Raw genomic sequence first — 17178 nt, forward strand, 5'->3', positions numbered from 1 at the left:
AAGTCGAGAGTTACAGAGTTCAAGTCCTAGTAAAGGCAGATATTTTTACACGGATTTGAATACTAGATCGTGGATACCGGTGTTCTTTGGTGGTCAGGTTTAAATTAACCACACATCTCAGGAACGGTCGAACTGAGAATATACAAGACTGCACTTCATTTACACTCATACATATCATCCTCTGAAGTATTATCTGAAAGGTAATTACCGGAGTTAAACAGGAAAAAAAAAGGAAAAAGTAGTTTATATAAAGAAAAGAAATAGCTTGTTATAAATAAGTGAAAAATCGTACAAAACGTTACAAGTTATTATCGATAAAAGTAACCGCAAAACATAATTTTCGTATTGACCTTCCTGTCTGCCATTTGCTAAACTAGAAATTAAACATACCACTAGCCTGATGTAAATTAGTCATGGGAAAGTGAGTTACGTCAAGAATTATTTAAATTTAAATTATAATGAAATCAAATTATTTAAATATTATTATTAAATATAATATTAATATTATCATTTTATATTATTATCAAATATTATTATTTAAATAATCTGAAATTATAATAATTAGGCTTTAGAAAAATAAATACTGCACATTAAAACGTAGAATTAACGTGTTACGTTCCGTTATATACTCGTATACCCTTTAACATCTACGTATTTTCTAAAAGTGATGACACTTGTTTACAACCTACACATCCTTATAACTTGGCACTGCGAGGGATAGCAAGATCGCATCGAATGACGCTACGCTGACGTCATAACAAGTCAACGAAGGACCCTCAGATGTTATCGCGGGCTAACAAAGTTGAACGATTAAATTCTAACATTTAAGTATTGAATTATATTAACATAAATTAATTAAATATATTTTCCATAAATTATTTTATTTTTTTTTTTTGTTTTTCTTTTAGCCTTTTTATAGTTTATTTTACGTAATAACCATAATTATCTGAGGACGCAATTCTAAACTTGAATGTCGTTCTAACTTGAATGCTGTTTTTACAGCAGCTGCGTGTAAAGTAGTAATACAAAACAGCAGCTGGTATTCCGAACTGAAATAATTCGCCGATCGTCTTTCCTCATCATCGAAACTGTAACTTTTCATAAAATCGTACACACGTTATTGATTACCTCCCGAGTTTGCCGATTTAATTTTTTTTCACCATAGATTTAAGTTCATTATTTTGCATGAAATTAAAATAAAAGAATAAGAAAAATAAAATCTTACTGTAACTTTTTTTTAAAATGTACAATTAGGGTGGTCCAAATAGGGCAAAATGTTTGTCGAAAAACGTGCACCCCCTGATTTAAAAGTACTCTCAAAAACAAAATTTTTGACGCGTTGATGAACCCTTTCCGTTCGAAAAAAGTATCCCCCTCTCCACTTGAATTATAAAGGGGATTTAACATGGGTTTTAGGTTATTTTCAAGTCGTGACGATATAGCGCTAGCATGTTTCATCACAAAACTTCAAAAATAACGTATATAAGGGTTTTTGGGGTCTGAGAACACGAATTTGAAGTCAAAAACTTATTTTGACACATCACAACTGTCAAAATTGCTGTCAATCAATTGACAACTAGCGTTTTTATGTATAAAAATCAATGGTAGACATTACAAATAACGTTAATAAGGGTTTTCGAGGTCGGAGAACACGAATTTTAAGTTAAAAACTTATTTTGACAAGTTAAAACTGTCAAAATCGCTGCCAATTAATTGACAACTAGCTTTTTTATGTAGAAAAATCAATGTTAGACATTACAAACAACGTTAATTAGGGTTTTTGGGGTCGGAGAACACGAATTTGAAGTGAAAAAATTGTTTTGACACATTAAAACTGTTGAAGTCGTTGTCAATTAAAAAAAAACTGAAGGATAGATTGAAAAAGATCAACTCTCATTTTATTTAAAAAATTTTATATCCATGTATATAATTATTCAAATAATGTTGTTAAAATTTTACGATTTCTATTTCTATTATTATATTACATTACATATGTAATGTAATTATATACTTTTGGATGTTTTTTGCGATGATCATTTACAATCTGTAGTATATATTGCAATTGACTTTCATCTTTAGTGAATTTACATCTAAATTCTTTCACCAACTTAACCGTTCTTTCTGAGCGGTCATTGACGACATTTAGATTTTTAACACAATTCAAAGCAGCCAAATAATCTTCGTTTTCGCTCCACTTACATGGATCAATTTCTAGAAAGCTAGTCGCAAGTTCGAATCGTTTAAAAAAATTCAAGGACTCCGTGTTGACAAAAAAGTCGATTTCTTTGTTTAACAATTCTGCTAATTGAGCAGGTTCGTTATCATAATCACAATCATCATCTGTCGCAGATAATAAATTTTCGTAAGTTTCACCCGAAATTGCTAGATTTTCAACCATTTTCAGTTTTAATTCAGTTGAGATGTCTTCATCAAAAAGAGCTAGCGTAGCTAGCCAAAATGAGTTTTTTACTTCAAATTCGTGTTCTCCCACCCCAAAAACCCTAATTAACGTTGTTTGTAATGTCTAACATTGATTTTCCTTCATAAGAACGCTAGTTGTCAATTGATTGACAGCGATTTTGACAGTTGTGATGTGTCAAAATAAGTTTTTGACTTCAAATTCGTGTTCTCCGATCCCAAAAACCCTTATATACGTTATTTTTGAAGTTTTGTGATGAAACATGCAAGCGCTATATCGTAACGACTTGAAAATAACCTAAAACCCATGTTAAATCCCCTTTAAAATTCAAGTGGAGTGGGGGATGACTTTTTTCGAACGGAAAGGGTTCATCAACGCGTCAAAAATTTTGTTTTTAGAGTACTTTTAAATCAGGGGGTGCACGTTTTTCGACAAAAATTTTGCCCTATTTGGACCACTCTAATGTAAATACATTTATCTTGTATCCGATACACGATACATATCATAAATTGAAAAAACACGCAAAAAGCGGCACCGTTGGAAACCCACTCTAGGCACAAGCAAAGAGTGAAATTATTATTTTTGTAGATGTCGACGTATTTAGTTTATTTTGTGCATAATTTTGTTATTCATTTTGTGTACGATGCTGTCGATGTAAACCGAGCATTGCCAGGTCATTTAGAGAGGGTGGATTTGTTTATTATGACTAATTGTTTCACCTGACACGATACTTCACAGATTGTGCGTTACTTTTTGCCTGTGTGTCGGGTTTATTATTTCTTAAAACAATAGGTTTTGTCGAAATTTGTAAGTTTATTATTTTTAAATACCGGGTAATATACTTTCATATTAATAATTAATTTTACCGCTTTATTATTTTCCAAGAAATTAAATAAAGGCTACTGATACATGGGTAATTAGTTTAGTACGACTGTTAATTGCAATAACACTAGTAATTTAACATTAATTAGCATTACCCTTACTCGCAGCAGCAATCTTCGCAAAAGACTACAAAAAGTAAATTAAAATGTATCCTGGTCTTTGTGAAAAAACGGTAAAAAAAGCATTTTTTGGAACAGCAGATATTGACGTCTAACATACCGGGTTGGTCTAGTGGTGAACCCGTCTTCCCAAATCAGCTAATTTGGAAGCCGAGAGTTCCAGCGTTCAAGTCCTAGTAAAGCCAGTTATTTTTACTAGAATTTTATCAAGAATACTAGATCGTGGATACCGGTGTTCTTTGGTGGTCGGGTTTCAATTAACCACACATCTCAGGAACGGTCGAACTGAGAATGTACAAGACTACACTTCATTTACACTCATACATATCATCCTCATTCATCCTCTGAAGTATTATCTAAACGGTAGTTACCGGAGGTAAACAGGAAAAAGAAAGAAAGATATTGACGTCTACCTGTACTCCCCGGTTGAATTGCCAAAAGTAAAACTAAAGCATGAAGCATGTAAAGACTAAACCGTACTTGTTAACAATGCCGGCACACCACTCCGGCCACGAACCTGATTGTATTTCGTATCGTATCAAAATCCGTAACGTGAAGTATTATATTACTGCATACATGTATTGTTATCAACACGTACGGTACAAAATATTAATAATATAATGTATTAAAAAAAAAGCTACGTAACAGTTAAAAGAACTAATTAAATTACAAACTAAGGTTTTCTTTCTTTTTCCTATTTAGGAAGTGAAACTTGGACGATCGGAGTATCTGAGAAGAAAAGGTTAGAAGCTTTTGAAATGCGGTGCTATAGGACAATGTTAAAAATCAGATGGGTGGATAAAGTGACAAATGAAGAGGTAATGAGGCAAATCGATGAAGAAAGAAGCACTTGGAAAAATATAGTTAAAAGAAGAGACAGACTTATAGGCCACATACTAAGGCATCCTGGAATAGTCGCTTTAATATTGGAAGGACAGGTAGAAGGGAAAAATTGCGTAGGCAGGCCACGTTTGGAATATGTAAAACAAATTGTTAGGGATGTAGGATGTAGAGGGTATACTGAAATGAAATGACTAGCACTAGATAGGGAATCTTGGATAGCATCAAACCAACCCACCGGGTTGGTCTAGTGGTTAACGCGTCTTCCCAAATCAGCTGATTTGGATGGAAGTCGAGAGTTACAGCGTTGAAGTCCTAGTAAAGCCAGCTATTTTTACACGGACTTCAATACTAGATGGTGGATACCGGTGTTCTTTGGCGGTTGGGTTTCAATTAACCACACATCTCAGGAACAGTCAAACTGAGAATGTACAAGACTACACTTCATTTACACTCATACATATCATCCATCCTCTGAAGTATTATCTAAACGGTAGTTACCGGAGGCTAAACAAGAAAATGAAAGAAAGAAAAGGTACTGAAACTGTAAACCCACCGGGTTGGTCTAGTGGTGAACGCGTCTTCCCAAATCAGCTGATTTGGAAATCGAGAGTACCAGCGTTCAAGTCCTAGTAAAGCCAGTTATTTTTACTAGAATTTTATCTTTATCTTTTTAAAAAAAGCCCTTGACGTCACCCACCGGATTGGTCTAGTGGTGAACGCGTCTTCTCAAATCAGCTGATTTGGGAAGTCGAGAGTTACAGCGTTCAAGTCCTAGTAAAGCCAGCTATTTTTACACGGACTTGAATACTAGATGGTGGATACCGGTGTTCTTGATGGGTTGGGTTTCAATTAACCACACATCTCAGGTATGGTCGAACTGAGAATGTACAAGACTACACTTCATTCACACTCATACATATCACCCTCTGAAGTATTATCTAAACGGTAGTTACCGGAGGCTAAACAGGAAAAAGAAAGGATAGCATCAAACCAGTCAAATGACTGAACACAAAAAAAAAACTGTTTTTACAAATCAAACTTAAGATTTATTGTTAATAAAAATTAATAACAAAAAATACTGTGATCCAAATAAGAGTATTCAATGCGGTAAGTATGATGTAAATTAAAAACTTCCGGTGTTTTTTTAAAATAAATGAGTCATACGAATTTTTTTTTGTTACCCATAAGGATTAGTTATATCGCAAGCGTCCATAAATTAACGGTTATCGTGAAATGACTAATAGTCATTATAACAAGGCCATCAATACGATATTTACTTCACTCAGCCCTCGCTTTTTAATTCTAAGAAAATTTATTAGTCTGTACATTACACTAATGTTTTTACGGTAAATTTTGATATGTATTTATTTTTCCAAAACTTGGTAATTCCCCGCAATTAATTTAGATATACAAGGAAAACTTGACTGATTATTTCAAGATACGTTATTTAAAATAAATCGACAAATGCAGCGATAAAGTAGTAGAAATTAGGTGAATCATACAGATAAAATAATCGATGAATCATCGCATATACGATCGATTTCTGGAAACGAGTAGAACAAAAAAGACGTTCGGCCAGTAATATATAACCGACATACATAATTTTATTCATATTTATGCAATAAAAGTTATACATATACGGTGTTATCAAGTTTTTTAACAACAAAATCATTCCACCATTTCCGCTTTTAAGGATAATAGTTACTTCAAAAATACTACTTTATCTCTGGTTTTATTTTATTTGAGATTGTATACCAAAAATATTAAAGGTCATGTTTAATTTCCTCTTTATTTTGCTGTAATTTACACTTTCATTTCATAGTAAATTACGTGTTTTTTTGTTTATTTTTTATTTTAACACAAACTTTTAAAAACCTCAACAGGGTAATTGTTTAATACGTGAAAATTTACATCATTTTTTTTAATAAAATTATTTTCATTTTTTTTCCAAATAAAAACAAAAGAAGCCCTGCTTAAATAATGGATTTTTTTTATTTTTAAAAAACTTAACCGTTCCTGATGTGTGCGGTTAATTGAAACCCAACCACCAAAGAACACCGGCACTAACGATCTAGTATTCAAATCCGTATAAAAGTAACTGCCTTTACTAGGATTTGAACCTTAGAACTCTCGACATCGAAATCAGCCGATTTGCGACGACGAGTTAACCGCACTAGACCGGCCTGGCGAGCTTCTCCCAAGACCATCCCGGTCAAACAATTCTTCAAGGTCAAAAGGATCAGAACGTAGCAAATAATTCCGTTCATAAATAGAACAAAATAATTATAACCGCCACAAGTAAGTAATTACCCGCCCGTTAAAACAAAGATACAGCAGCAAGAGACGTTTTTCCTGATTCTGCCATTAGTAGGAGATACATAATTCTCCCCCGCTATCCTTGCGTTCCTTCTGTTCCAAAAAAAAAAAAGGTATGCATCTCTCCCTAATGGTCGTTAATGCATTCTTGCAAAGTTTACGACACTAGCCAAGGCTTGTGTGTCTTAACTTACTTCGTACTCGTGTATTAATAATGGTAATCATTATAGGCTCGTAGCAAAATGTACTATATTTTTTTTTGTCTTCACTCATTTGACTGGTTTGATGCAGCTCTCCAAGATTCCCTATCTAGTGCTAGTCGTTTCATTTCAGTATACCCTCTACATCCTAACAATTTGCTTTACATATTCCAAACGTGTCCTGCCTATACAATTTTTCCCTTCTACCTGTAATGACGGTTAATAATGTAAATGTAACTAAAATTATAACTAAAACATTAATTTCATCTTTATTAAAATGGCACGGATTAAGATTTTTAATTTTATAGTTAGTATATTTTTTAGAATATTTATTTTTATGTATGTGATTTTTATTAATGGATAAGTTGTTCATTTATTCTTAAAATTAATTTCAATCTCTCTTTTCAGACTGCTTAATTTTTGGATCGCTTATTATTTTTATATATTTTTTTAAATATTACTTAATTTATTGATTAAATATATTTGTAATTTAATCGTTAAATAAAATATAAATAATTTACGCTTATTTAATAATTAAAATGAGTTCCATAATTATCTAGTTTTTGAGATAATGTTATCTTTATAAGCTTACTTTATTTATGGGGTATATTAATCATAATGACTGATGATATTATTAAAGATAATGAAAATACTATCAAGTCTGTAAATAATCATCACAAGCATCCTTTCCTGTTTACATTTAAAGACTTTTTTTTATTTTTAATATAACGTGTATGTACATAAGAGAACCCGTACATCTGCAGCTTGCATCGTTTCAAAAATAGTAAAAAAAATATTTTGAAATAATTAGTTTGTAAGAGTCAAATTATAAATTTTTCGTTATAAAAACAATTTCAATAACCAATAAAAAGGTTATTTGCTTTCCGGCTAATATAGTGCTATTTTATTAAAGATTACTTTGCAAGGCGGAGAAATGAAAAGATGTCTGATACTGTTAAAAAAGCACTGTTGCCAAGAGACGATTTTATAAGTAGGTGAGATAAGAATAACAACATCAGACTTGTAGACTGTCGGGTATAGAAGTGATAATTTGAAAACAAGTGATAGTAATAATAATAATAATCAGACATATAAGATATATATCTGTATGTTAAGAAATGTCTGTAAGAAAAACAAACCGACATACTTGGCGTTTATAGACCTAAAAAAGGCATTCGATAACGTAGACTGGAATAAAATGTTCAGCATTTTAAAAAAATTAGGGTTCAAATACAGAGATAGAAGAACAATTGCTAACATGTACAGGAACCAAACAGCAACAGTAGCAATTGAAGAACATAAGAAAGAAGCCATAATAAGAAAGGGAGTCCGACAAGGATGTTCTCTATCTCCGTTACTTTTTAATCTTTACATGGAACTAGCAGTTAATGATGTTAAAGAACAATTTAGATTCGGAGTAACAGTACAAGGTGAAAAGATAAAGATGCTACGATTTGCTGATGATATAGTAATTCTAGCCGAGAGTAAAAAGGATTTAGAAGAAACAATGAACGGCATAGATGAAGTCCTACGCAAGAACTATCGCATGAAAATAAACAAGAACAAAACAAAAGTAATGAAATGTAGTAGAAATAACAAAGATGGACCGCTGAATGTGAAAATAGGAGGAGAAAAGATTATGGAGGTAGAAGAATTTTGTTATTTGGGAAGTAGAATTACTAAAGATGGACGAAGCAGGAGCGATATAAAATGCCGAATAGCACAAGCTAAACGAGCCTTCAGTAAGAAATATAAGTTGTTTACATTAAAAATTAATTTAAATATCAGGAAAAGATTTTTGAAAGTGTATGTTTGGAGCGTCGCTTTATATGGAAGTGAAACTTGGACAATCGGAGTATCTGAGAAGAAAAGGTTAGAAGCTTTTGAAATGTGGTGCTATAGGAGAATGTTAAAAATCAGATGGGTGGATAAAGTGACAAATGAAGAGGTATTGCGGCAAATAGATGAAGAAAGAAGCATTTGGAAAAATATAGTTAAAAGAAGAGACAGACTTATAGGCCACATACTAAGGCATCCTGGAATAGTCGCTTTAATTTTGGAAGGACAGGTAGAAGGGAAAAATTGTGTAGGCAGGCCACGTTTGGAATATGTAAAACAAATTGTTAGGGATGTAGGATGTAGAGGGTATACTGAAATGAAACGACTAGCACTAGATAGGGAATCTTGGAGAGCTGCATCAAACCAGTCAAATGACTGAAGACAAAAAAAAAAAAAATCTGTATGTTGTAGAGTGAAAACTTAAATAAACACTATAGATACAGCCAAGGAAACATCACTGTAGTTTACTTCTATTGTGGGCTGAAAATTATGGATTTTTTTCACAAACAGGGTCATTCCACGTCAAATAGTCCACCTTTTGAAAATCGTCCCCCGGTTGACCATCTTCAAATATCATCAAATTTTTGGTGGAGGTTCCCGCTGTCTGAAATGCTATTTTACCAAATTGCAGCAGCTAGCTCTTTATCTGCAATGGCTGATTTTTTGTGGCCTCTTGAAAAAGGGGTACTTACTTATAGTTTATGGATGCATATCATAATTGCAATAATAAAAATACAGATTGAATTTTGTTACTGTTCGTTAACTTTTTATGCTATACCAAAATATTTTTCTCGCATGTTTCTTTTGCAACCCGGTTTTGAGATATAGCAGCTGAAATTTAGCCAAAAATTTGTCGCAACTTTTGGAAGTCAAAGTTTGAACTTATATATTTTCTTTTCTAATTCTTTAATCAAAATGAGACTTTGTAATTTGAAAAAGGAAATAATTATGTCTAGGATCCTGTAGTTTCAAAGCAATTGGAATATTTTGTCAGGAGAAATCCTCACCAAATTTTATCAAAAATCTTTTTATTGTGATTTTTGGCCCGTTTTTAAAGGCTTATACCTTCTCAGATTTTGTTAGTTGTAAAATAGGTAGAAAGGGCAGATTTTAAACAACATAATCCATGCATTTTGTTTTTTGACCTGTATATTATAGCAAGTAAGAAAGGTTTTCAAAGATAATTAATCTTTTGCATGTAACAGATTTTTAATCTGTAACATTTCTAGTTAATTAAAATAGCTGAAGGTGAAAACACATTCATTCAATGCTTCAGAATATTATTAGATTTTTTTAAAGAATGTTCTAAAATTTACAGTATCTTGAAAAAATGTTGCAGTGTTCCAGAAAACGTTGGACTATTGTAGAACTTTGTAGGCTGCTCTGAAAAAATCCACTTTATAAAATCGTCTAGATTGTTCTGGAAAACTCCATTCTACAAAATATTATAGACAGTTCCACATCATTCTACAAAATATTCTAGAAATTTCTGGAATATTCTTGAAAATTTCATTTCTTCTAGAACATTCTAGAATGTTCTTTATTTTGAAAAAAGGGTGTATAAAGCATCAACTTATTGTGAATTACCATATGTGTTAGTGAATAACTTCAACAATCAGTTGTGACATTCATTGTTATCTCCAAATGCGTTTTGAATTGTTTTAAAATGAGTGAAGTTCTTGGTACCTGCCATTTTGGCAAGCCTGATGGCTCTGATGCCATAAGTCTTTAACGTTTAATTATGGAAAAGCTTTTTTGTTGCCTGTGAAAGAACTATCAGCAATGGACAAAGCACTTTTAATCAGCAATCTGGACTGAACAAAGCAATCTGGAATCAGCTTTAACATAGGATGCTAACATATGTTCCTATCATAAAGCTGTTTAGCTGATGAAGTTCGAATTCCTACAGACAGACTGCTGAAATCCATTTGGAAAAGAGTCGCACAAAGCCAAAAAAGAATTGTGACCTAATGATATTGATCCTGCTGACCGATTAAAAGCTTTAACAAATTATGACCTCATGCCAGGTCCAAAAGTTATGCCCACGATGTACGCAAGAATTTGCTCAGAATTTAGTGATATGGAAATGCTAGAGGCTTCTGAAAGAATGGATGCCTTACTGTCACCACTTGAAATCTCTCCTTTGAGGCTTAAATATGTCAGCAAACAGAATTCAAAAGGCTACCTGACGCAGAAAGTAACATGAGCACAAGATGCTATTGCTACTACAGCAGCAGCTGCTGGTTTGAGTATTACTGATATAACAAAAATATTAAAGAGTAAGCAGTATCAAGGATGTAAAGATCGGGATATCCTGATTGAAGAGCTCAAAACCAAACGTTTGATCTCAGCTTGCCCACGTCAAGTTCAGATTTTGAAATTGGCACCCAGTGGCTGGAGTATTGAGAAAACAGCTGATGAATTCCACGTTTCAATGTGAATGGTGAAGCAGGCCGGGAAGCTCAAATCTGAAGTTGGTATTTTGGTGACACTGGAAAAAAAAGGAGGAAAAAAATTGAAGGATGATATTAGATAACAGGTCGTCAAATCTTTTGAAGATGATGAATTTTCCCAAATTTGTCCACGAAAGAAAGATTTTGTATACGACCAACGGTGAAAAAGTCCACATGCCAGAAACGTCTACTTCTGTACAATTTAAAAGAGATGTCCATAGCTTACTGCACATATTATGAGCATGAAATTAACTTCTCAAAATTTCGTTAACTTAGACCAAAGTAGTACATTACAGTTTGTGCTGCTGGCACACATTCAGTTTAGGTTTGTACCATTCATCAAAATATTGAGCTCAGGATAGCTCCAATGTCCATCAAGTATGATTACATGGCATTAATTGAGAAAACTATCTGCAGCTTAGAATCTAAGGATTGCATAATAGAACATTGTAAACAGTGTCCTGGAAAAGCTGGATTGGAGTCCTATTTATTAGATGAGCTTAAAGATTATGACTTAGAGGAACTAGTAGAATATAAGCAGTGGATTGGTACAAACAGTGACACACATTGGAGACGCAACAGGTGACTATGGAAAATTTTATTGAAGAGCTTTCCGTAAAGGTTTTTTGCCTGACTAGCCACCATTGAAATAAATCATATACACTATTTCAGTTATGACTCAGCTGCTCAATACAAGAATTTTATAATTTGTGTCACTATGAAGAAGACTTTGGGATAACAGCTGAATGGAACTTCTTTGGTACTAGCCCCGGAAAATTACTTTCTACTAGAGAGTATTCATTTAATCCATAAACATTAAGGAAAACTTCCTCCCTGTGAGAAAGATGCATTATCTTTCAACTGTTTTTTCTGCCATTTATAAACTAACAAAAACTAAACAGTCAAAAAACAAACTAAATGGATTTTGTAGTTTAAAAGTTGCTCTTTCTAACTATTATAAAACTACCAAATCTATGAAGGTATACCTGAGGTATAAGATTTAAAAGATAAGTAAAAAATCAAGCTAAAAAATGTTAGAGCATATTTGATTCTGAATATCTCCTGACATAAGCCTCCAGTTGCTTTGAAACTTCAGGATGTTACACATAATTATGCCCTTTTTCAAAAACGGTTGTAAAATCTCGTTCTGATTTATTACTAGATACAGAATTAAATAAGCTCCAACTTTGACTATAAAATGTTGCAACAACTTTTTAGTTGAATTTCAGCTGCTATATCTATCTCAAAACCAGGTACTAAAAAAAAACTTGTGAATAACATATTTGAATTCCGCAAAAAATGTTAACTGAAAGTATTAAAAGTCAAACCTATAGCTTTATTACTGCCTAAGTCAAATTTAGAATTTTTCACATATACATGTGAACTACCAGTAAATACTCTTTTTTTCAAGAGATCACAGAAAATCAGTAATAGCAGGTGTAGAGCTACAATTTGGTAAAATAGCATTTAAGACCACAGCGAATGTCCACACAAAATTTTATGACATTTGGAGATGGTCGACTGGGGGGGGGGGGACCCCTGGTCCACTTGACATGGAATGACCCAACATTGTTTTATTTACTAAATTTATTTACAACAACATGACTTTTATGTTGATTGTGTAAAACCTTAAAATAATGCTATTTTATTTACCAAACTGATGGATAGTGTATTTACATTATTGCAGAACAAATCTTTTCATATTTTAAATTTACTATGCATAAGTATTACGTATAGTCCACCAGATTAGTTATCATCAGAAATCAATAGTTTACAGGTCATTTTTGAAGCTGAAGGTTCTGAGATTCAAATCCTAGTCAAAGTTAGCTGCTTTTATACAGATTTGAATACTAGGCAGTGGATACTGTTGCAATGTACTTTGGTGGTTGGGGTTCAATAGCCACATGTCTCAGGAATGGTCAGCCTGAGTCTGTACAAAACTATACCTCATTTACATGTCATACATATCAACCTCATCTCATTGGTTCATAGTGGTGGGGGGGGGGATGTTTGCTTATTGTTCACTAGTTGAACAGAATGGAACATACACATGAGAAAATAAAATAAAAAATACTAATATTATAATATCAGCTTATTAGTTATTTTTTTGTTATTTAGGTGTACATAATAAATTCCACAATTACCTGAAAAAGTAATTCACAGCCAAGCACAGGAAATGGTATCATAATTATTATACTAGTAAATCCTATTAATAAATCAGTTTGTTGTAAATTTTTTTTTTTTTTGAGGTTTTTAGGGATAATTAGCCCTGCCCACTTCAAAAAAATAAATAAATTATTATTACTATTAATGTTATTCACATCTTTTTCCAGTTTTACACCTTTATAACTCAAGATTTTGGAACATTACAGTATCTTAGATTCTACTATCATCCTATGTCAAAATATGGAACACATTACATAATACTAATTAAGTACTAATCAACTAACATGCTAATTAAGTACTAAGTCAATTAATTTCAGTATTTTTCTTTGGACAATTTACAAAAAGATAATTAAGCTACTAGTGTATTACTAGAATTTTATTATTTATTTTTAAATTCTATTTATGCATATAAATTGTGTAAATAAATTACTCCCTTGATATACTAAAAGCGACAAGATGAAGATTACAACTTTATATACTCTCCCATTACCCAACACTCAGTTGGGTAATGAGAGAGGTACATAATTTGGATTTTTTATAGATTCAACTTGTACCAAAAGTTCCAACCTTGTTTCTATCAACCAATAACATGTATTTTCTTTCAGCAGCCCAGTAGGTAACCTTACTTTTCAGAACAAAATAATTAATTAACAAAAAAATTAAATATACTAAAGTAACACATACCTTGTACTTAGCTGATGTTCCTGCCTGTAAATCACATTGAATATTTCCAGGATCTAAAAAAGCAATACTTATTAGGAAACCAGGCCCAGTAAATGCCCATAACTTTCTCCAACTAAATCCTGTCTGTAAAAAAAAATAACAAATCATACTTTGATAAAAAAAATGTAGATTTTAAGTTAAAAAAGATTTTAAAAGCAACAAAAGAAATTTAATCGGATCTATTTTTTTACTTTCCTAGCATCATAACTCTAGAGTTATGCTGCAAGAAGTAAAGTGTGGTAATCAGTCAAAAATCGGTTGTATGGGGTTTTTTGTGTTACTCAACAATTCATAACAGGAACCCCAAAAAACAAAAAAAAAGTTGGAGGGTATTATTCGTTTGTAGGTATGAAGCTTAATAAATTTTGACTGAATAAGCTGATTTTTATGAAATTTGGCACAAAGGGCAGGAAAAAAGGTAAAAATAATACTGATTTTTTAAAAATCTTTTTCCATATATCATTTTTTTTTCCATTATAGAAGAATGAATAACCAATGCCAGCAAAGTATAACAACTTTGTTATCAGCTATTTTTTATTACATTAACAAAGCAGGGAAATTAAATTGATTCATTTTGTAAAAATATATCAATAAAATTAAATTTCATTTAGAATACAAGTATTTCTTGAATTTAAGTAAAAACCTAGTTTTGAATTAAAAAAAAATAGTTTCTGCGCCAATAATGAGGTGTGCAATTAAATCATTATATCTGTATCTAAATAGGTATCATTATGTTTGCGTGGTCCTTTATTTATATAAAATCAATATTAATAAAATATTGTGCTTTTTTAATAATAATTAAATAATGTAACATTCTTTTAAATATTTCCCAGATAAAATCTGATGAGCTTACCATCATTCTGTATTTTCACTCATCTCATACGAGTGAAAATTCAGCTTTCAAAATTCAGTTAAACATGCTGATTACAAAATAAATGAACTTTAAAAATAATTTGCATTGGGAGTTTGTTGCATTACTGATTCACATACAACAGTAAATTACTTTAAAGACAGTTCAAAATACAACTTGAAATATGTTTACATTAGTCTGTTTCAAAGTACAAAAGATAATTGTAACAGTTACCGTAGTACATTCAATAGAACTTATGTACCACTAAAACAACCAGGAATTGATATTTCCTCAACTGCTCATTTATCAATGTTTTATGAAGAAAATCTCTAGAGAAGTATTGTATATATTACTATATTAGAATATTTACTGTTTTATTAAGTTATATGTATTCATGATTTAAGTTTTAACTTATTGAAGATACTGATGACTTTTCACAATGGGCGTAAAGCTACACTTCGAAAATCTGGTAAGTCATTCTATTCTGATTGTCTTATAGGTAGCAACCTGACTGTGTAGGCAGTAGTATCTGCCTTTTACCTCAACAAGCAAAAGATGAGCTCCCCCAACTAGCAGATAGTTTTTTGTGATTGGTTCTTCATTGGCAGAGCTACCAGTGTCAGATTCGTTGATTTATACAGTGGAGAGGCTGGAGCAAGGGGAGATAACGCCTGAAGGCTGAAAACTATGATGGACCCCAGAATAGATCCACCTTCAATATGAAAATCCTTTATTCTCAGCATCAAACCGTAGTGGAAGTGAAAAGGGTTAACAATTCATGTGTCACTATATAAACTAAGTTTGTCCTGGTTAGACTTGTTAATAAGAACTCTACAGACTGTCATTCATCAAACCTGCACAGATGTACATCCCAAATTTCAGTTCACAAAACTTTTATATAAAAACAATATGCCACCAAATTTGCAATTTAAAATAGTATTTCAAATACATTGATGATAATTACAATAGATATAGAATATATTTTTTTGTTTTTAAATAAAAGTAAATACCATGTAAAGTTGTTGCATTGTTAGGATGGACCATCCAGTGTTTCAATTTAAATATACTTAAATTAACTATTCACATTAATGTCCACAATTATATATCACATCTTCAGTTTTATTTTAATTATATTTGATAATATTTTCATAATTATTCACATTAAATTATATAACTTTAAGCTGTTAAATGAATAATTAAGTCACTAATAATTAATCACAATCATTATTTAACTATCTTTTTGTAGAGAAATTCCCAACATTAACATTCCCAAATCAGAAAATTAAATTGTAACATTTTATGATTTAGCTTACTAACATATCACTAACAAATAAAATTATTTTTTAAGCTTAAAACATGTACTTATCTTACCGAATCAGTGTCTGGAATCTGAATTGTTGGTTCTTTAAAGTATGTTTGTGCAGAAGGAGATGTATTGCACGACAGATTGTTATCTCCTGTTGGTATAACATAAACCGTACCAGAGACACCATTCCCATGATCTCTTTCATTATCATCTTCTTTTGATCCATATTCTCTATGGTTCATGCTTAACTGTAAAAAGTCAAAAAATTTCACATAGTTTATTTTCACTGTGTAAAATAAGGGCAAATAAAATGATTCACTTTCTAAATTAGTGAAAATATACTTCAAGATTTTTTCTGACGATTAATTCACCTACTTTATCAGTAATGATTACTGTTGGTGGCACATATTTTTTAAGTTACAAAACCCTTTAGTATGTTACAGAAGTACAGTTAATCTATTTTCTGTTCACTCATTTATGTTACTTTTATCAATTTTGGTATAATTTTTTATTACATTCAGTTCTCAATTTGAAAATTTAGTTCTAACAAAAACTTCACAAACTAAAAACATTATGGCCAACATAACTGCTGTAGAAGTAACATCATACATCATCCAGCTGCTGCATTATATCCCAAATCAATAACTCTTTATGGACATACATCTTCTCACCAGCTTTTCAATAAGATAAAAACAGCTTACAACTATCTAATAAATGCTTAACATAATGGCAAAACCCAAAAGTTTTGCAATACCCAAAAGAGAAAAATCTCTACACCATGAGCTGAAAAGAGATGTTTCCAATGAATGAATAATGTAGCAAAGTTGACAAATTCTTCTTATTTACATCTACCAGAATGAAAGAATGAATGAATGGTCACAACTTGAGGAAAGAATTGATATAAATTAAATATACCAAAATATTTTTAAATTATTACTGACAAATCTTAAGAAACTTTTCTAAAATTAATGGCAAACAAGACTAGAATTATCATAAAAACAATATTCACAACACACAATTTTTAATTGCCTTAGTTTCACATTTCTGAAATTAACTCTCAAA

General features: G+C 31.6%; 1 protein-coding gene across 3 annotated transcripts in view; it reads right to left on the bottom strand.

Annotated features, from left to right (window-relative positions):
* LOC142317280 (protein Malvolio-like) overlaps positions 1–17178 on the bottom strand; it is a 134095-nt gene that overhangs the window by 60745 nt on the left and 56172 nt on the right. For all 3 annotated transcript variants that reach the window (XM_075353714.1, XM_075353705.1, XM_075353696.1), the window contains exons 2-3: positions 16182–16364; positions 13922–14044 (exon numbers count right to left, since the gene is read on the bottom strand). In XM_075353714.1, the coding sequence (XP_075209829.1) occupies positions 13922–14044; positions 16182–16358 (300 nt within the window). In that variant the 5' untranslated portion in view covers positions 16359–16364. The remainder of the gene's footprint in view (positions 1–13921; positions 14045–16181; positions 16365–17178) is intronic.

The sequence above is a fragment of the Lycorma delicatula genome, chromosome 1 (assembly GCF_047948215.1).
Source record: "Lycorma delicatula isolate Av1 chromosome 1, ASM4794821v1, whole genome shotgun sequence".
Lineage (NCBI taxonomy): Eukaryota > Metazoa > Arthropoda > Insecta > Hemiptera > Fulgoridae > Lycorma > Lycorma delicatula.